The 22,252-nt window shown below is 46.1% G+C and overlaps 2 protein-coding genes and 1 long non-coding RNA gene across 3 annotated transcripts; 2 read left to right on the forward strand and 1 right to left on the reverse strand.

Moving 5' to 3' along the window:
- The first annotated feature begins 1,387 nt into the window (after window positions 1-1,387).
- On the forward strand, window positions 1,388-16,482 carry LOC140222053 (uncharacterized). Its single transcript, XR_011897605.1, has 2 exons — window positions 1,388-2,119; window positions 15,825-16,482. It is a non-coding gene; the product is annotated as an uncharacterized lncRNA (long non-coding RNA).
- LOC117846635 (uncharacterized) lies at window positions 3,580-6,064 on the reverse strand. Its single transcript, XM_034727872.2, has one exon. It carries the CDS (start codon window positions 6,039-6,041, stop codon window positions 3,732-3,734), a length of 2,310 nt encoding a protein of 769 aa, XP_034583763.1. The 5' UTR covers window positions 6,042-6,064; the 3' UTR covers window positions 3,580-3,731.
- Window positions 16,483-20,943: 4,461 nt separating the features above from the next.
- Window positions 20,944-21,892, forward strand: LOC140221992 (uncharacterized). The gene has a single exon (XM_072291955.1). It carries the CDS (start codon window positions 21,004-21,006, stop codon window positions 21,625-21,627), a length of 624 nt encoding a protein of 207 aa, XP_072148056.1. The 5' UTR covers window positions 20,944-21,003; the 3' UTR covers window positions 21,628-21,892.
- Window positions 21,893-22,252: the final 360 nt, after the last annotated feature.

A 22,252-nucleotide genomic window follows, 5' to 3' on the forward strand; every position in this document is an offset into this window, starting at 1 on the left:
AGGGGGAGGTGGGCAGCCCAACTAATGGGCCCAATTATGATGACGTGACCTGTTTTTAAATAGTGGAGGTAGTTATTGGTGTTCTGCTGTGGGTTGATATATTTTTGAGAAAGAAAATTTTGGAATAGCCCTCAATACATCATTTTGGAGAAGAATTTTTTGAAAAACTCTTGGAGTTGAGCCACTAATAATGCAACAAGAATCATAACAAAACTTAAGCTATTGTGAAGGGTCCTTAAGAGATGGTGCAAAGATCGGCCTGTTCGCTTCAGCTTATTTAGCCGGCTTATCAGCCACCAAACAGTGTTTTTCTCTCACAACAAATCAGCCGTTTCAGCTTTTCAGCCGGCTTATAAGCTGAAGCGAACAGGCCCGATATCTCTTACTTAAATAAATTAATCAAAGAATGTGACACTTTTCTGGTAGTGCTGGACAAGTTGGAGGAACAAAGAACTCTGTTCAGACAAGAGAACAGTTTTAGGAAAATCCTCAAAAATCATATCTTGAAGCTGCTGAAATATAAAAAAGAGTATTGGAGGAAAAGGTATACAATTAGATGGCCAATGTTTGGTGACAAGAGCACTAAATTCTTTGATGCTGCTGCCTCCTAGAGCTAGATATTTAAGTTAGCCTATCCCACTCTTCACTTTACATTTGGAACTATTTCTAGAGCTACCATGCCTCTTGCATGATACTCAAATTGTTGGTCCAACTTAGCCCATGGACTATTACAAGCATCAACTTATAGAAGATGTCGCATGCTCACAAATTCAAGAGTGATAAAGAGAGCTCCTTTTGCTTAGACAGACTCCTTACGCTAAATAACTCACATGCTCTCTGTTTCTTAGATGTCGTTTTCACCTTTCTTCTTGTAGATCTTTCCTATCCTTTTTCTACCTTCCTGTACAGTTTTTTTAAACACTATTTGAATATATTTACCACAGTAGGAGCCTTATTTACCTTAAAAAAAAGAATAGCTATACGGAGGTTAGTTACAACAATAGTTTTTCGTTCCACAAAGGTAATTAAATCATATCACGTTGTTAGAATTCACTGAGCAAGCGTGTCTTCCTTGGTCCAGATCTCCTATCAGACCTCCGGCACAACCCAATCTGATTAGTACTGTGTCGCGTGGGAAAAGGAAAAAAAAAAGTGAAAATGAACAAAAGAGAATGACGGGAGCTAGCGCTGATGTGGCTAATATTTTTATAGAAAATATAATAGATCCAATAACTATATATAATAATTAGAGCTTATCGGTCAAATACTTTTTATTTTTATGAAAATTTGTATAAATTATTTACTAGCGAATATCGTAAGAAATAGTCCTTACTTAAGGTCCCTACTGGGTAACAGGGGCTGCCCCAACTTGATTCTAAGCCACAACTCTAGCAAAAGTCCCAACTGTAGAGCCCCTATCCCATATGACATGTGGGTCCACTCGTCAGTGGGACAGTTTTCTTAATACCCCTCCGCACGTCTTCATGCTCTCCATCCTCCCCACCACCTTCTCCTCTCCCAAGCACCGGAGCACACACCCGCCCCCAGTCCGGCGCCCTCGAGACAGCGCCCGTGCCCGCCCCTAGCCCGACGCCTCCGCATCCCTCAAGCTCACTGGCGCCGCCCACCTCTCGCGCTAGCTCGCCTCCGGCCGCCCAAATCCGCTCGGGGCTTGAGCTGCCCCGCGCCAATTTCCTCCTGCGCCCTGTTCGCCCCGTGCTTGCGGGCTTCAGGTGGCAAGGAGAGTGGGAGCCCGAGCTCCGGGCGGCGGAGGGGAGCCCGCGCTCCGTGCGTGCTCGAGCTCGTGCTCTGGGCGGCAAGGGGAGGGGCAGCACGACCTCCTGGCGGCGGCGTTGAGCCCGAGCCTTCGGGCGGGCGCGGGACCGACGACGGGGGAGGCCGAGCTCTGGGCGGAATCGAATCGGCGGCGACGCGCGAAGCAGGTCAACGGTGGGGGGAGAAGCGGAGCAACGGCAGGGGAGGAGCGGAGCAAGGCGCGGGGAGGGGGAAACAACCCAACGACCGAGAGGGGCCTTCTCTCTCCACCAGTGGGAGAAGGGTTGGATAAGGGAAAGTAGGGACTTCTCTATAGATATGAGCAGGATCTCGCTGGAGTGAGGTGCGTATCTTAACTCTCAATCTAACTTTTTGAGTAGGAATTTTACCGTAGTTGCTTTAAGCTTAAAAAAACCTCTTGCTGGAGTGAGTATTTTGACTCTCAATCTAACTTTTTGAGTAGGAATTTTACCGTAGTTGCTCTAAGCATTAAAAAAACCCTCCAATTAGTAATATTTCTTTTGTTTTTATTTATAAAGCGCATACACATATCAAGATTCAAACTTTACAATCTTTGACCAATAATGTGACTATTGCTTTTTAATTTTTATAATGTAAGCTTTATATGGTTGGATTCGTAATCAAATATACTCTACAATGATGGTAAATTTATGACCCATAAACAATATAATATAAGATGAATAAATGGTCAAAGTGTTATTTGGAAAATCGTGTCAAGTCATACCATGTCTTATAAACATAGACGGAGGGAGTAATAGCTAGGATAAAAAATGGTATGGACTCTAAGAGCACGTACAACGGGTGTCGATTTGCCATATGTGAGCTGGCATATTTGCAAAAAGATCCTCATCCCACCCGAGAGACGGCCGCGCTGTCGTCTCGCGAAGAGACGGCCGTAGCTCGTGCTCCCAAGGCAAACAGACGACTTCAGCACCGTTGTACGGCACCATTGTTGAAGACGAAGCTGAAGCTTGATCCCCTGCGGCAAAATCGACGTGGGAAGAAGACATGGTGTGAAGCTGCTTGTCGCTGCCTGGGAAACTGCTCGCTGACGCCGCTCGGAGAAGCTGCTTGTCGCTGCTTCCCGCCCATCTCGGTCGCTTGTTGTTGCCGCTCACGAAGCTGTCCGCCATCGCGCAGAAGCTGGCTGTCACAACCTGCGTACCTCGCCGGCAGCACCCCGCCGCACCCTTCCTCCTGCGCCGCGCTGGACGTTGCGCCGCGCTGCCACCTGTAGAAGCACCGAGCACTAAGCGCGGTTGTGAGAGAGCTAGAGAGAGGGGCTGCGCCTTGAGGTCCCTAACCTCAACCCCTCCATGATGCGCGAGGAACCAAGGACATGAGAGAGAGATGAGGAACGAAGAAGATGGGTGGTCTTGGACTCATCCGGTCGTGTGAAAGGATAAGATAGAAAGGAAAAGATCTGCTTTGCTAGCTGAACGGCGTGACAAGTGAGCAGGAGTGCTGGACGGCCCTTGAGGCTACACAGATCAAAATTACACTTGATCATCATGATTTATGTGCCTACAAATAGATTAAATATTTCACAGATAACTTAGTGTATGTGACTTGCAGATGGCAGCCGTCTAGACTGTGGTTGAACGTGCACTAAATCTGATAATCTGATTTAAAGCTGAGAACGCTAGATGTCCCCCAAATGGGGCTATAAGTAAATAAGCACGCATATCTATACAGTGTATTGAATGAGTTTCACGCTAAATTTCATTACAATGTGTTTTTAATGATTGAAGTTATATCCAAACAGAGGACACGCACTAGACATGCACAAGAAGCAACCTCGATGAAACTCGATGAACCATACACGTTTAGTCGTGAGCAACAATTAAACTTTTGTGAGGCTACCGCACACCAAACCAAGCCAAACATAGCACAACAATATAATCATAGTTGGAGATGAACCGGGATCCTCTCGTTTACACAGAAACATCACGCGTTGTTCCCATGATGCGTTCGATCGCGACTTCCACCGGCGGTGCGTCGGCCGGGCGGCTTATCCCCGCATGTGTGGCCATCGCCCAAAGCACAGTGATGAACTCGCCGCCCTTCGCCAGCACATTCTCATGCCCGGCCACGCACTCCTCGTTGCTCGACGGTGCAATGTAGACAAAGAGCTCGACCCAAAGATTGGCCAGCACCTTCCACACGCCCTCCCCAGGATGCGCAGCTTTCCTCTCAAGTATCCGGCCCAGCGCCGCACCCTTCTGCACCACCGTTGTCGCCGCCGCCGCGGCTTCTGCCGGACTGCTGGCCATGATCTTGCGGTGTCGGGTGCGCACGCACGACGAGAGGTAGTAGTCCCAGAACCCAAGGAGGTCATACAACTCGGCCTTCGTGCCCTTGAACACGAGCTCCGCGCTGTCCTGGTTGTCCGGGAGCAGCTCCGGGTGGAAGGCCACCAAGTAAGCGCAGTACTTGGACAGGCTCGTCGCCACGTTGTTCTTACCCTGAGGTGGATGCTTCACCTCCAGGAGGCTGGTGGCGATATGCCAGGTGAGGATGACCTCAGCGACGCTATCGCTCTCGCAGAACTGCGAGAGCTCCGGATGGCCTGCGAGTGCGAGCCTCCCATTGCTGAGAGTCAGAGAGGTGTGGTTGCCATCACGGTCGTGCAACTTGCTCAAGTATTCCATGACTGAATGCTTGACTTCTCTGGGCACCGGGATCGTCGGCAGGATCGGCACCTTCACCGAGAGCTGGGCTGGCATCGCCAGGCCGCAAAACTTGAGCACGCAGAACTGGTGGAACCTGATGCCTGGACGGCTCATCAGGCTTCGTGCGAACAAGATGCAGCGGATGGACCGGCCGAAGGCGCGGCTGTTGTGCCACTGGGGTTTTGTTGCGTACTTGCAGAGCAGTGACACAAGGAACCAGTCGGAGAAGAGGAAGACGAAGAACTCCCATACCTCCTCGTAGATGAACATGAGGAAAAGGAGCGAGGTGATGGAGAAGTCGACGGTGCAGAAGAACACTACTGGAGACTTGAAGAACTGCCGGAGGCATGGAGTCATCTGGGTGATGCCGAAGAAAGTGAAGTAGTCGTCGTCTTTTATGCTACGAAAGGCGAAGGGAACATCGCCATTGCTGCACAGGACGATGACCACGAGGCACATGACAAACACAACGAGTGGGAGGAGGAAGTAGTTGGCGAGCAAGAAGAAGGGGCTTGCCAGGACGACAGGGACCACGGAGTGGTAATACTCGCACAGGAAGTTGAGCTCGTCGTTTGTCACTTGGAACATTACCTCTGCTGCGCTTGTGCTTTCGTCGTACAGGGCTTTCAGGATGACTTCCCGGTAGTTCCGAGTCTCTGCCGGAGTCATTGCCGGCAGGCGCTCGAACCTCCGGCGAAGCAGCTTGAAGAGTGAAAAGGACAGGCAGAGCATCCTCAACCGCTGGTCTCGGTCGAGAGAATCGAGGAGAGGATCAGTCTCCAGGAGCCCCCAGATCTTGCCGACGGTGGCGACGACGTTGGCGTCGTCTCTGAGCCTGTATCCACTTGGGATGGCTTCAACCACCAAATCGTCTTCTTCCATGACCGCGTACTGGCATCCCTTCAGCAGTTCGTCCCGGTCTTCTGGTCGGAATCGGTGGCCCTGCTGATCTTTCTCTAGCACCTGAGCCATGTAGGAGGTGATAACCCGGGCGTTCTTGCCAAAGGCCAGAGAACGTTTCCCCACCTCAGTGAAGGAGATTCTCTGCACCAGCTTGGTGGCACAGAGGAGCCAGAGGATGCCCGTCATCGCCTTTCGGCCGGTTGCTTGCAGGTTGGAGAAGACAAGGCTGCCAAGCCAGAGGACACGCCCGGCACGCTCTATGGTGCCGGAGTACCCCTGCATTTTGATCACCTCCACCTTCTTGCGGAGGAGCTCTACCAGGAGCATCCAGATGAGGATGAAGCGGGCCCTCAGCGGGAGCTCGGACTTGGGGCCAACATCCGAGCCATTCTTGGCTTCAGAGAAGAGGTAGGACATGACGGGGAGGAAGAGGGAGAGCGCCGAGGTGAGGCCGAGGCGGATCTTGGGGTCGAGGATGGCACTGACGTGAGAGAGCCCGCTGAAGAGGTTGAGGTTGAAGAAGAGAGCAGTGAGGACGAACATGATGAAGGAGGTGGACAAGGTGGATGTGTCATTTAGCTGCTTGCTATAGGACTCTGTCAGGTTGTTGAAAATGGTGACGTTTATGTCACAAGCCGTCGATAGGTTGTAGTGGTAGCTTGAATCCATCTCGCTAATGGCTGCCTGGCAGGATGTTCGCGCACCCACATACATATAGTAAGCGGGTAGGATAATGCCCACGCGAGGGTTCTCTTGAGCGCAATTGTGTTAAAAATAATTAAGTATTTTTTCCGGTAGAACGTTTGATTGTTTTCTAAATATAAGATACATGTAGAAGTTCACATGCACTCACGTAAACCTTATGAATGTTTTGAAGGCTACTTCTAATTAAATATGGTACAATAATGTCAGCATTTTTGATGATTTGACAAGTAATTACTAGTGAATATATGAAGATAAAGGCGAGAAGGGTTTCATCTAAAAGAAACAATGTGTGGACCGTTTCTATAATATAGTTTGCCTCTAGCATGTATTACTTATGAAACAACAAAAGTAAAGCAAGGCATCGTATGAACTACATCAGTGATCAAGTATGAACAAATGAACAGAGGCCAAAGTAAAAGGATCTTCTTTCGATAAAGTACCTAATGTTCCAAAGCATTCATTTTGCACATTAAAAGCGTTCGAAACCGAGCTTTCTTGCGATGGACAAAGACACTCGTCCAGGCTTTATACCTCCATATATATCCTCCATATATATTTGCCCTCAGACACAAGAGTGAAGGCTCATGTGGTTTAGAAGACCCTATGTATGCATGTACCAATAAAATGCAGGTGTCCTTGGAAGAGCTGTCAGGCTGATTTTTCTTACCACATATATATAGGCACAATCCTTAAACATAAATCTTGGCATAAAACTAGGACAGCAAAATTTAGATCTGGATTTTCCTTTTTTTAAAAAGGAATAATATATCGTCAGTGCATCTCGATTCCTTTGGGGAACGCAATTCACCGCTGGCGAGTTTTTTAATATTATTGGATGGAACCTGTTCTAATCCGCAGCCATGCATTGCTCCAGGATCTGATGATTTCAGTATGCTCCCATTTTATGGAATGCATGGTATGAATGGTTAAAGCTTGTTTCCTTCCTTGTCGGACATCTGGCTCCGTAGTTAGCCAGAAGGTTGCTTATGTTAGTGTTTTGCCAAGGGAATTAATGAAGAGAGGTATCAACAGATTACTTATGTTTCCTAATAAGAATTAAATTAGTAAATCTCTATATCATATGAACCGATATAACTTTGGAGAATGTGTGCTATAGTTAATCCATTGATCGTATTATCTATTATGCTATCTTTTGGTGTGATGTGTACATTTGATATAGAGTGGTTTATTTCACTAGTGGAGACATTCTCAAAGAATTTGTTTAAAGAAAAAGGTACTTTGATTCGTTAGAAGGAAAAAATAAACCAACCAAAAAAAAAGGGAAAAGTTGCCAAGAATCATAGAAGCTACGGAGTTCCAAAGCAATATCGGTCCAACAAACAAAAAGGGTCATCTTGCAGCCTGGAACGATCATGAAAGGATCACTATATGTGAAGCTAGCTAGTTGGTCGAATCAGTTATTAAAAGCAGCTAGTTATCATTTGAAATCAATTCATTATCTTTATACTCCCTCAGTCTCAAAATATAGCTACTTTGAGATTTTTTCAAAAAATTCTAGATTTATCCTGAAACTAATTATTATAATATGTAAACTTTTTTATTAGAAATGAATTACTCCCTTCATTCTTAAATATACGACGTTTAGGATAAGCAAATTAGTTCATTAGCTTGTCCTAAATGTCATATATTTAAGGACGGAGGTAGTACTTTTAGAGATATTTGGTCTAAGTTAAAAAGTTGATATTAGACCATGTAGCTATATTCTGAAACGGGAGGAGTATTAGTTTAGGGTGTGCTCGGTTGCCGATCGAGGCTTGCCTTGCCTCTCTTTGATGGGCAAGTCTTGCCTTGCCTGCTGCGGAGAGCGGATTTGAAGCCTCTGTTTGATGGGCAAGCCTTGCACCTTGCCCGCTGCGGAGAGCGGATTCGGCTCTCTCCGAGCGGCAAGCAAAAACTTGCTTTTACAAGCCTTGAGGTAATGCTGTAACACCCCGGCTTTTTCCCAAAACCCGGAGGCTACAAAAAGCATAATTAAAACACAAATTTAGAATTTATTGAAAATTTTGACAAAGTTTCCCCTGTAAATTGGGCATCCGAACTTGTCAACCACAAGTAAACCATATGAATAACATATAAGCAATAAGTAAGCATCAGCCCTTCCCTAGGATCAACCCCAAGACGTTCCACCATCAACCAACGATAAAGGAACCAACTTAACTAATTACGGTTCTACTGAATGAATGGATTTAACTAAAAATAAGTATAATTAAACGTGTGTGCTCTGGATGAATGCTACTCCCACTTCCCACGCATGCTCGCGGTCATTTGGTACCTAAAAACTAAATAAACACAAAGGTGAGTAAAAATACTCAGCAAGTACCACCAAATCAGAAGCAAAACATAATAAAAAATATAAAGAAGTAACTTGAAACTTGAATTATGGATCAGGAATCAAATAATACAACTTGAATAGCATGAACATGAACTTGGGACAACATAATTGAAAGGCACAAGAAAACATCCAAAGAGCAAGTTTATCAACACACAGGTTCATCATGCACTTGCCCTAACCTTAGACGGGAACCGACGCCTCTCGCTCAGCTCCAGAACTCTCCAAACCTGTGGAGCAAAATCGCACTTAGAAACTAGTCTGTACTGATCGCAAGTCTATTTAATAGAAGAAATTACTTGCCCAAACTCTAAATTGCCACTTCTCTAATATTCTGCAGTTTTGACTAAGGGGGTGTTTGGTTCCACGGACTAAAGTTTAGTCCCTATCACATTGAATGTTTAGATACTAATTAAAAGTATTAAACATAGACTAATTACAAAATAAATTGTACAGATGGAGGCTAATTCGCGAGACGAATCTATTAAGCCTAATTAATTCATGATTAACACATATTTACTATAGCAGCACATTGTCAAATCATGGACTAATTAGGCTTAATAGATTCGTCTCGCAAATTAGCCTCCATCTGTGCAATTGGTTTTATAATTAGCTCATGTTTAGTCCTCCTAATGAGTATCTAAACAATGTGACAAGAACTAAACTTTGGTTGACAAGAACTAAACTTTAGTTCGTGGAACCAAACACCCCCTAAGTTACTCCCTAAGTTACTGCATGACCTACTGTTTTAATCATAACTTCTTATCCACTTAACCAAATGTGGAAAATGAACACGTCTTGGATATCTACACAAAATTTCCAGCAACTTTCCTATGGGTGACCGGGACCAATATTGAATCTAACTAAGTGCAAAATAGTTAAACATATTCCTGCGCAGAAACATCCATGGGTAGGCAGCTGCACTGTTTTGGCCATTGCTCTTAAACTGCTGATCGATTGGAATGAAACCAGCGCCATTGGAAAGATATCGATGAAACCTACAACTTTTGTATCAATGAGTTCCTAAAATTTTAGACGAATTGCTTCCAGATTTGAAAGGAAGGCTGCTGTACGAATTAATTCAGTCCACCGAAACAAGCTTCGTTTATAACCTGAAGCATCCAGACCAACCTCTGTGCATCTAGGACAAATTGGAAATTTACCTTAGCAACAAGAATCAAGAATCGATGGAGGAATAATACTTTTCCTCCCTTCTCTATCCCCTGCATCTGCACCTTTCTCTTGCCTGATTCCCCCCTCCCCACGCTAGTTTGGTCCCTCCCTGGTAGCAATAATATTGCACAAGAAGCAGCAGAGAGCAATCAGGACCAAAGGAACGCATGGGAGGAAGAATTCGAGAGGAAATCAGGAGATGAGGGCCGCAGACCACAGGGCCCCTAAACGAACCAGATGTAGGAAAGCAGCAGCCTCAAAGAGATGGACCAGGCGGCAGCAGTAGGCAGCCACACGACGCAAGCTTCAACGGCGGCAGCAGGAAGCGGGATCAACGGCGGCGGCAGGAAGCTGGAGAAAAGGATGGGGCAGCGACGATGGGAATTAGGGAGTGGTGGCTGAATAGGAGAAGGGTTCGGTTCTTTTTTCGAAAAGAAACCCTAACCCACGTCCGATGGTCTATGTTTAACGACTCGTCATGATTCATCCAATACCCAAATCATACATATTAGTAATCAAACGGATGTGTTTCGATGAGCCACGGTGACCGATCGTCCATCCAACTTACGGTTCAAAAGGTTAACTTTTTGCCTCACTCATTGACCTGGTCAATACTTTATATTTTACTAGCAAGATGTCATGCATTGCTACGGTTAAACGACATTGTTTAGCGCGCGATATTTTTATCATGTTGTGTAACTTTTCTTACTCTAGTACTCAGTACGCTTCTGCGACTCGGCCGGCTCCTAGGCTCGGGGGCTGGATGCCATAGACGACTTGTTGTGCCTCCTGCCACTAGGCCGACCTCCTAGGCTCGAAGGCTGGATGCGGGAGGCGACTCGGCATGCCTCCGTGGCTCCGCTAATCCTCATGCTCGGGGGCTCGGAGGCTGGGCATAGGATATCACTTGACGTGCGTCCATGGCGTTTCACAAGACAAAGACTCTAAGGTCAAGGATTTTTCTTTGAGCACTTGGCAGCTTCTTAGCAACGAGACGATGAAAGCACTCGAGCGAAGCTTATTCAACTCGGCATTCATGTCGGGCTGTCATTCAACCCCACACCGCTCAGGGGCATAGATACCCGGGTACCCTCATGGAGGGTCCAGCCGACCACTAATAGGCCGACCCGACTTGATAAAGAAGGTAAAATTTGTTCCCTGTAAGCAGTTGTAATCCGACTGTAAGCAGTTGTAATCCGACTGGATCTCATCTATAGTAACCGACTAGGGGTCCTACCATGTAATCCTACCCCTCGGAGTATATAAAAGGAGGTAGGGGTACCCTTAGGAGGGGAACAGATCCCATGCCTCAGCACAACAACCAACAACTGAGCGCAGGATGCAATACAATCCTCAAAATGGGACGTAGGGTATTACACTACACTGGCGGCTCGAACCTGTATAAATATCTGTGTCTTGTGCCTTGCGTTACCATCAAGTTCATGGTCTTACAATCCTCTCTGCCTATACATCAACCATTACCATCAAGTTCATGGTCTTACCAACAAGTGCAAGACCGATCGTCCATCCAACTTATGGTTCAAAAAGTCAAGTTTTTGCCCCACTCATTGGCCTGGTCAATACTTCATATTTTACTAGCAAGATGCCCGTGCATTGCTACGATGAAACCACATTGCTTAGCACACGACATTTTTATCATGTTGTGTAACTTTTCTTACTCTAGTATTATTGGACTTTCCATACATGCAGGGGCGAATCCACCATCCAACGAGTGAGGGCACAGGCCGTTCCTCAAATTCTAGCACTATTTCGGTGTAGCAAGCATTGTAGGTCGTCACTCAGTTTTGAGTTAGGTCCACCCACATACATGTTTTTGTTATTTTTCAAGCCAATAAATGATCCCTAACGTTCGGAAATTAAATATGCACCTAGAAATTAAAAAAAATCTTAATACTATGGATACATGTAATTTAATTTTGTGAAGTTCAATTCATTTGAATAACTCTCTCAATGCATCACAGCGTGAGGGCTACCTCACTTCCATCAACTAATGCAAAAACTTGCACAACTATAGGGATTCAGGATTTCCGATAAACTAAATAGTTAAGCAACTCCGTCAAACTTACCCCTGCTCGATTGCTCCACTTAGATGACTCGCTAGCGTATCCGTGTGCACGTGGAGCCGTCGCGGCTTGTCCATGCCGGCATCCTGGACGTGGAACTGCAGACGGCGCCTTCCGCGCTGCCTCCTCCGTCTCCCTTCATCATTGTCTTGGTCGTGTTGGTTCCTGTCGCAGATTCAGATCAAGGAGTTGGAAGGGCCGGGAGGGGGTCAAGAGGGCTTGATAGATAAACGGGCTGAACTGAAGCTGGCAAAATAACTGTTCGCCTTCACCAAAAGCTAGCCCAAAACTATCTCCGAGCCTGATAATAAGCAAATTCATTATCGGGTACGGAAACTATGGCACACATGGTTTCTAATTTTCTTAGCGGAGATTCCAGCTGGGTCTGGTCCACGGCGATCGCCTGAGCTATGTTGCTTCCTCAAAGAATTGAAGCAGTTAGAGAGAGTTTCTTAAGAGAAACTCCAGTAGCATATGTATATTTAAGGGAAGAGAAGGTTTTGTGAAAAATTTTGAGCTCATCTTCAGCAGCATACCTAAAACTATGACCTATACTCCCTTTGAGGACTAATCTGCAAAATGAATCATTTTTTCAAGGGTCAATCTGCAAAACAACACATCCTCTCCCCTCACCTCTTCCTCCCCACGCCCCGCACCGCACCCCCGTCACCCGCGCCAACCCATTGCTGCTCACCCGCCCTCTGCTCCCTCTCCTCGCCCACCCTTTGCTCCCTCCCTCGCCCTCTAGCTGCCCTCTACTCTCTCCCCTCGTCCTCATGGACAAGAACCCCGTAGTGGAGCTCCCTCCCCGCTCGCGTGTGGCCGAGCTCGCTAGCCCAATCTTGCCGCCAGCATCCACAAATATCAAATCACCGTTGTGCATCACTCCACCACATCCAGCTCTGCCTTTGATCTCTTCTTGTGCATCCTCATGCCTCATCCCACCATGGATTAAAATTTTTCTGTCCACCATAACCACCGGTCACTGAGCTCGAACTTACCATCGATCTCCGCCCTGGGGCCGCTGCATGCACCTCCGCCATGGCCGCCACCATGGGGAGCTCCGTTCCCTTTCCCCTGCGTGCGGTGGAGCTCAAGCCCGTGCAGCAGAGCTCGTTTGCCACATGCGGTGGCACCTGCCCTTCACGGCGCGCAGCCGGTCGGCGCATGGCCAGGGCTGCCGGGGGCGGTCGGCATTCAGTCGGGCAGTGCACGTGGGCTGCTGGGCTGCTCTGGAGGGTGGTCAGAAGCGAGGACAACGGCGGCGGGAGGGAGGGAGAGAGACAGAGCCCTATGACAAGTGGGACCACTTGTTAGGATGGATGAAAAAAAAGAGGCAGAAGTCTTACTTGCTTTAATATTAGGTAGAAATTTGCTTTTAGGCGTACGTTTTCTAGCCTAGCCAGGCAAAGCAAGCCACACTTCCAAACACCTCCTTAGGGTGTGCCTACAGCTTTTGTGCTTTGTATAACCTGAACCACTCCAGCCACATTGAAGCACTTTTTTTCAAATTAGGAAGCTTTATTAATTTAAAAAAATACTACATTAACAAGATACATCAGAACTTGAGATAGTCTAGGCCTTTGCCGGGGGCACACAACCAAAAAAGACAGAAAGAGCACCAATAAGCTAATGACCCACAATCCAGCCACATTGAAGCACTTTTTTTTCAAATTAGGAAGCTTTATTAATTTAAAAAAAATACTACATCAACAAGATACATCAGAATTTTGAGATAGTCTAGGCCTTTGCCGGACGCCAAGACTGAGTTGCCACTACAACCAATGCCTGAGAAGTAGCACATGTATGACACCTTACTACCACTCACCCCTGGGAAATCCACCTTCAGTACCTTTAGTACCAGCAACCGGTACTGCTATATTTGGTACTAAAGGGGGTCATTTAGTACCGGATCAAATAACCGGTACTAAAGGGGTATTAAAAAATTAGAAAAAACAAATCCCCCGACCGGAGCCCCGGCCGCACCCCGCCGCCGTCCGCCCGAGTGCCGGAGCCCCGGCGCCATAGCACCTGAGCCCCGGCGCCATAGCACCTGAGCCCCGCACCGAAGAGAGAGAGAGCCACCCTTCCGACTCGTCACCGTCAGCCGCCCTTCCAACTCTTCACCGCTAGCCGCCCTTCCTCCTCGCCGGCTGAGCCTAGTTCCGACCCTCGTCCTCACCACCTCGCCTCCCCCGCGACCCCCTGCTGGCCCCCTTGCCTGGCCGGCCGCCCTTGTGACACGCTTCACTGCCCCCGCGCCGCCAGCCGTCCTCGCCTAGAGAGAGAGAGAGGTGAGGCCATGCACCTCGTCCTGCTATGCCGCCACCCCTTAGATCCTGCTGCCTCCACCGCGCCTCCACGCTCTCCCACCGCACCAGCCTTCAGATCTCGCTGCTCCATGAGCCATCGCCCGCTACTGCTCCACGTGTCATTGCCCGCTGCAGCTTCCCGCACCGTCGCCCACCACTCCGCCTCTGCGCTCCCCCACCGTCGTGTTGTCGCCTCACCTCGCCCCGCCACCACTGCTCACCGGCGTCGCAGTGAGGGGCGCACGGAGGGGAGAGGAGAGGGGTAGCCATGAGGGGAGGGAAGAGCCCCGCTTGGAAGAATGGGAGGAAGAGAAGCGAGGCTGCCATGGGGGGAGAAGTGAGGGAGGAGGGCCATTTGTCACATCTGGCTCAAATTTGGATGGTCCAGTAGTGGCCCATGAGCGCAGGTATGCATGTTTAGTATCATAGTTGAGCAAGTGTGGAGCCAACTTATAAGCCTTTATTCACTAGTCATAGCACCTTCGGGTTAACCCTTCTACACGAAGTGAGGACGAAAGTGTAAGTAGGGTGCTATGTGTACGTGTGCCCGTCCTTGGAAGGGCTAGGTGGTGCGGCTTTGGAGGACGGGGTGTTACACCATTCGGGAGAGAGAGGGAGGCGTGCGGATAAGACGGTGAGGAGCGGACGTGTGCGGTGGACTTCAATCTAGTGAAGTCCAAATTAGTACCCGGTGGAGGCTTCACCCGGTACTAGTTGAAGCCTCTACCCGGTGCTAAACGGGTTCACGGGAGCCTCGTCAGGGACTAGCCGTTAGGTCTGGTACTAATACTCACATTAGTATCAGGCTAAAATTCAATCGGTACTGAGCCTCGAGATGAATGCTCAGTTTTCCAATAGTGAATTTTAGGGGACAGAGATGACCCTTTCTATAGTAGCGTGCGTTAAAATTATTCGCGAGTACATACCATGCATGATTAAAGCTCCTTACCCTCTTTGTCGGTTCATTACCAAGTGCTTTAGTCACATTAGGGAGAATAAATCAACCAGTGGAAAAGAAAAAGATGTCAAACATCGTAACTAACTTCTGAAGGAAGCTCGATATGAGAAAAAGAGCAAAAACTGACCTTACAGCCTGGAACGATCATGAAAGGATCACTATGAAGCTAGACAGTTGAATCAAGAGTTTGGAGACTGATAAGGTATCCAGATCTCATTTCAGAGCTATATCTACTATTTTTGTATCTGTTTGGGATGTGGCTATGAGTTATTGGCTTTGGGTCTCCCTTTTTGCACTCTACTGGCTAAGCCGGCTATGCGTTTTCGATTGCTACTTCTCATCCGTGGATGCAAATGAAGTAGCAACCGCATACGCAATGAAATATCACAGAAGGAATTACACAAGAATTAAGCACGCATACTACATGAGTGATCCTGGTGCTTGCCAAATGCAACATAACTAGTAGCACAGACACAATCAACATGCTGTAGTGTAAATAGTAAATGGGTACATAACTAACATATGGTACCATGCGACAAATCGATCGATCAAGCAATTAACAAATCAGGCAGAGCAATTGGCAACGGAGGGATGCATGCTGAGACCTAAGTTTGGTATCCTCGAGCATAAGACCCTGATGCTGTAGAGCCGTGTTTTGGCCAGTCCAATCTTGAACTGGACCTGTGCAATGACCTTGATGGTTGTCGATACCGACGATTCCGAACTGTAGAAACTGAAGAAGACGCTATCAAAGGACCCATTGACGCCCATGCTTGTGCTGTTATTCGTCCCTTGAGAGAGCGGCAAAATGTCTATCACATTCCCGGGCACCGATGTCTTCCTCACGCTCGGGCTGCTGTTTTTTTGCAGTTCAAGGCTCACCACGACATGGCGGTATATCACCCTGGCGCGGCGGCTGGGGTTGTAGGCGTTGAGGTCGAAGTTGAAGGCCAGCCCGTTGTCTTCCGCCGCCGTTGTGGTGTTCACCTTGGGCATGGAGAAGTTGGCGATGGAGAAGTCGATTTGGGCGGGGCGGAGGATGATGGAGGTGACGATGGTGACGGTACTGGCCACGAGGATGATGGCCATGCCCGCCAGGACGTACTGCTTTGGCCTCCATTGTGCGCTTGCTGGAGCTTCCGCTTCCGCTTCTTGGATACTGCTGCTGCTGGTGCTTGCCATGGCAAGCAGCCCTAAGCTAGCTAGGTATGGTAGTAAGAAACTGCTTGTTTAGACAGGACGGAACGGAGCCATATATCAATCGATCTGCAGGGTGCGGGCGCGCCACCATAGATGCAATCTAAGTACACGAAATAACGAAACGACCGGATGTGCACCAACCCGGCCACATCCACAATCAAAAAGTCCAAAGAGTTTGTGCATGATGGGCTAGCGCATCTACATAGAGTGTTTGAAATCCTGTATGTGTGTGGACGTCATGCAGCTGGTTTATGCATTACGTCAAGTCCTACGACGACTACTACATTTCCTAACATCCACAATGTACACCTAGTATTGTGCAAGCTAAGCTTAATTTGTCAAGTCTTCCGTTGTGGCGCGATAGGAAAATTGATCTTTAACCATTCGTCTCTGATAATTAATTGATTCACTATATTGCATTTTTCCAAAGTTAGTATGGGTCCACGTGTCATATAGCTTTATTAATTGCATTTCTCTGAGGAGAGTAAACAATCAATATATCTACTATATCTCCTAATTAATCCGGGCTTTTGATCTGTAGCCATTGTTCCTGGATGTCAATCTATTATGCTATTTTAAGTGACATGTATGATTGCTATAGATAGTACGTAGTTAACTCCACTCGAGACGCTCTCAAAGCATTTGTTTAAAGGAAAAGGTACTTCGATTCTTAGACAGAATAAATGAACCAGCGCAAAAGGAAAAGTTGTCAAGAATCATAGAAGGTAGGACAGTTCCAAAGGAACCTCGGCCAGATAAAGAAAAAGACAAACTGTCCTAGCCTGGAATGATCATGAAAGCCTCGCGAATCAGGAGATTAAAATTTCAAAAGCTCTCTGTGTTTGTTTGGGGGTGTGCCTATGACTTTCTGCTTTGGATAGTCAATGTATTCTCTCTCTCTCTCTCTCTCTCTCTCTCTCTCTCCCTCTCTCTATCTCTCTCTCTCTCTCTCATCTAAGATTAATAAACTCCGACAGTTGATGATGTCGGTGTAGACGAGCAAAAACTAGAGAAAATGGAATCAAAAGAGGTGAAGTTATGAATCGGCTCCGGAATATAATTACACCTCTGGAGGCTGGAGGGTGCATTAGAGGTCCTTGCTGACGTACAAGAAGTCATTGACAATAACAATGGCAACAGGGAAGTAGCCCTATTCTTCCCTTCACTGAATAGAAAATAAGCTGGAAGCAAGCCACAAAGGCCAACCCTGAGCTCAAGCTAACTTAAAAAAAACCCTAGAAGCTGAAAGCCAAGTCAAAGGCTACCAAAGCTCAAAAAGGAAAGCAACCATAGACAAGCCAGCGCAAAAGAGACCAAGGTCGACAACTACTGAAGCTCAAGTGGTGCCTCGTTGTCATATGATGAAGAGACCAAACATCTCAAATTAGAGGCTCCGCAACAAGAAATCCTCAAGAAGAGAAAAATACTTGAATAACTTTGAGCAAAAACACCACCGGATGTCAATTCAACTGTTCAAGAAGCAACTCAGTTGCAAGCTCGGTTGCCATATAGAAGCAGCTACGTTCACACTAAACCAATTAACTTCTTAATACCTTTAAGAAATTGTGAATACGACAATGTATATATGTATGGATATGGACTGGGAACTGTCCAAGGTTGTCACTACTGCAATGGCTTATCCATGGCAGCTCATCCGTACCGGCCAAAATCAGTGATACTGATGTCGCAACTGCGCTGGCCCAATAGGCAATAGCCCACGGAGGGCTCGAATAGTTACACATGTACGAATCCAAAATATCGTGCTAGCAGTAGTTGTGAGACACCACGGATATCACAACATTTTCCTTCAAATTCTGATTTTGATGATCTTGGATCCACTGGAAAGCTTGTGACGATCTCTATAACCTTTTCCAAAAAATCCCAGGCTCATTTGAATTAAAATAAACTCAAAAGAGTATCGGATGCTTAGCGCGAGAATTTACTGTACATGTAAATTTTAACATTCCGCTTGTTGGACTTAATTTTTTGCTATGAACTCTGATTTTTATGATCTTCTAAGTGTTGGAAAGCTTGTGAAGTGATCTACAAAATTATCTAGAAAAATTAAGCTCACATGAATTTGAACCAATTTTAATTCATAGGATAATTCTAATTCAACCCTACGGTGACTTCTTTCCTTGCTGCCTTGGGTCTTGTTGTGATCTTGTAGTGTCTTCACATTGTCAATTTATTTTCATATGATGTGTTTGATCACTCAAGCACATCATCTTACGTCAATGAGACAAGATCTCGTATACTAGCAAACAATGTTAGTCCCACTAGAAATGTTGTCAGTTGGAGCACAATAATAGTAGCATTGTCTGTGTGTAAGCGTGTGCGCATCTACTGGCCATCCCTATCAAGTTTAAGAACCTAGGGTGATAGAAGTTTCTAGCTATAGATTAGACTATGAACAAAACAGCTTAACAAAACTGCGACATGGCAACTAACAAAACATTGTCGGTATGGATTATACGAAAAGAAATTGTGACAATTACTTGGTGGCTCAACAAAATTGCCAAGAAAATTGACACTTTACTTGGCGGTAAACACAAAACAGCCAAGGAAATGCATGTTTGCTTTGGCAGGTCAACAAAACAGCCAAGTAAATACATACTTTTCTTAGCGGTTTACAAGAACAGCCAAGGAAATGCACACTTGCCTTGGCCGTGTATAAGAACGGTCGAGGAAATATGCAATTTCCTTGGCTACTTACAATGCAAAGACCACCATGAAATTACATTTTCTTAGCTGTTTGCAAGTACTGCTAAGGAAAACGCTATATACCTTGGTGGCTTCAATTTGCCACCAAGGAAATCCGTAGCCACCAAGGCAATTCCAGTTTGGTGTAGTGCACGCACTAGAATGTATATATCTATATAAGGCCCAGCAGCACACTCTCAGTTACCTCACCCTATCCTTTGCCTTAACCCTAATATATCCTTCCACACGCCGCCGCTTGCATCCTCTTCTCCTCCTCCTCCATTGTGGCAATGTAAGCGGCGGCCACATTCACTGGCGATGTAAGCACCAGCATAGTTATGAACTTAATGACCTTTTGTCCAGATAGGCTTATCTTTCAAATAAATAAGTACTTAGTTTAATCTTAGGTTCTTATATATGTGAACTTGATCAATCTTAGGTTCCTATGTGGACTTGTTTATGTGCGCTTGGTTAATATGATGTAATCTAGACATGTTTATGTGTGTTGAATCCTTGATAAATCTTAGATTATGTGGACCTATTAATCTTAGATTATATGGACTAGGTAAATATTATTGTCTGAATTCATAATGGACTAGTTTAGTTTGTGTTTATGATTATGAATTTTGTATTCTAGTGCATGATGAACTAGATCAAGTACTAATTCTAGTGCATCCAATGATATTAATGTTGCTAAATTTGATTTTTTTGTGATGTTGATGATGATATTTCCATGCATATATATAACGTCAAAAACGGACTCCGTATTATGATGTTATGATATTGATTGCGTTGACTTAGATGGAATTTTCATATGAGATCAGTACCATTGGAAAGTGTATCTTCTCAGCTTTTCATGCATATATAGCGCGTCCAAAACGGACTCCGTATGTGATCTGGGCATCAATTTTAAGGTGGACTGCTCTTGAACTCCGAGTGGACTCGAACTCGATATAGTGTGGGCCTCCAACTTGGCTGGGATGCTTTGCTGGTTCTCTCCGCCTCCATGCCTCTCTTCAAGTACTTAATGGTCCTCTCCATGGTTCCTAATTATAATAATATTTTTAGATAGCAATTTATTCTCAAAATAACTAAAAAGAATACATTGGAACGAGCTCACCTTATCTTTAGCACGAATGGCCATATCTAAGTGTGTCATGTCCTCACCAGACAACTTAACGAACAATTTATATAATAGGTTGTGTTTTTAAGTTGTCTCGTAGTAATCCTATTTCCTTAATTATTGCATAGAAAAAATATTATGAGTTGCAGGACAACCACAACTCATACAATGGTGGAGTAGTAGTCTCATAATCCTAAAATCTAGCCTATGAGCCGATTGTTTCGCAAACAATAACCTCTTTCTCTTTCTTCATACTCTCTCCTCCACATCAGCAAAAGTCATATGTGGCACTGCATGAGATGACCTATGAGATTGTTGAGGTGCAGCAATGTACTTTCTAATTGGTAATAAAACGAGTTAACTCTCACTACTAGGGAAGTGACCTTTTGTACCGGTCAGTAACCCCTTTAGTACCGGGCGCCTGACCGGTACCACTTGTTACTAAATGCCATGCCATTTAGTACCGGTCAAAATGCAGCAATAGTAGATCTATTGCCCACAAACTGATTATGGAGAGCTGTAATAGGCTTTTGTTTTTTGTCGACAGTTCGAGAAAAATATATAAATAAATAGACAAATAAACATATTGATTATATAATATATTTACACTTTTGATCTGACGATATCAGTATAGGAACTCCAATGGTACTAATAATTATTAGGCTACCACTTTGTGACGAATACACTAAACCCCATGGGAAGGAAAAAGACTAAATACAAATTAATTCTACGGTGCTAAAAGAAAAAGTGAAAATCCGATCTTTTCCTTTTTAGAAAGAGAACATAATCATGCGATCAATCTTTAGCTTTTGCAATCCGGCCCATAGACGTCACGATTGCACGCAGTGATGCATCATTTCATTTCGTTGTGCGCACATGAGCATACATCCACCGACAGTCGATTGATTATATTGCATGTATAAATAGGTCGGTGGGTGCGAATTGTTCTCAACCACCACCGATCGCGCGAACATACTGGCTAGTAGTAGCCATCCATCCAGGTTATTATAGGCAACAGCATACATGGGAGACAGCAGCGGCGAGAGCGTGTGCCCGACCACGAGGTGGCGATTCTTGGCGCGCTCCGCGGTGGCACTGGTGGTCAGCGTGCTTGCCGCCGCTGTCGTCGTCAGGGCGGTGCTCCTGATGCTCCACCCCAGAATGCTCCAACTCAAGATCGCTCCAAGCGACGTCTATGTGCAAAGATCGACGATATTTGGTGATAACGTCTACACCTTCACGTTCTATCTCGAGGCCGCCAACCCCAGTGACCGCGCCTTCGTCTACTACAGCAACATCACCGTCCAGTTCGACGACGAGAAAGGGGACCTCATCGCCAAGTTCAACCTGACGCCGCCGTCCATATCCTTGGCGCCGCAGGAGCCACAGCAATACGTCGTGCGAGGGTTCGCGTGGCACGCAGGCGACGTAGGCCATGACATCGACCAGAGGCTCTTCGCCAAGGACAACGAGAAGATTGACCTCGTGGTCATGAGGTTGTACGGCCTTGTCAAAGTGAACGAGGACGGGGTAACGACCTCCCGCCCTAGCGCGTACAACTGCCAGCCGCTAGCCATAGTAAACCAGAAGCTGTCAAAACCATCGTCCAACAACCACCAAGGGAATTGTGTGCCGAGTGTTTTGTGATCGATCGATCGGTAGCTACCCTGAAAGTGTCGTATCGAGGAAATTTACCCTGAAAGTGTCACTGCTAAGAAATCAACATAAGTGACACTCAATTTAGTGACGCAAAATAAAAACGGGTCACTAATATAACATTAGTGATACGGATGGTTAATACGTGTCACTAAGAGCCGTCACTAATATCTTTGCCTCAAGCAAGTACATTGACATAATAGTGACAACTCTCATTAAGAGCCGTCACTAATAACATGCGATTATTAATCAGTCACAGCACTTGTCAAAACACGTCACTAATATGATTTCTTATAAGTGACGCAGTTTTCTTTCCCGCGTCACCTGAGAGGTGATAGGCAATTCTATATTTGTTGCCTTCTACAAAATCACATGAAAGGCTTGGACCGCAGAGGCCTTTCATCCTATTCTTTAATTCCTTCCAGAGAGGTTTTTGGCTAGAACATCTTCAGCACCGGATGATCAGATGCCCAGCTCAAGACCGTCAAACGAAGCATCGGATGAACTTTTCACTTTTACTTTTCTAACGGTCAAAATCTTGGTATGTGAGAGACCGGATGTTCCGACATCCTGGGGAGGAAGGACCATCGGAACATCCGACAGTGTGCTTTTCTGT

This window comes from Setaria viridis, chromosome 2 (assembly GCF_005286985.2).
Source record: "Setaria viridis chromosome 2, Setaria_viridis_v4.0, whole genome shotgun sequence".
NCBI classification, from domain to species: Eukaryota; Viridiplantae; Streptophyta; class Magnoliopsida; order Poales; family Poaceae; genus Setaria; species Setaria viridis.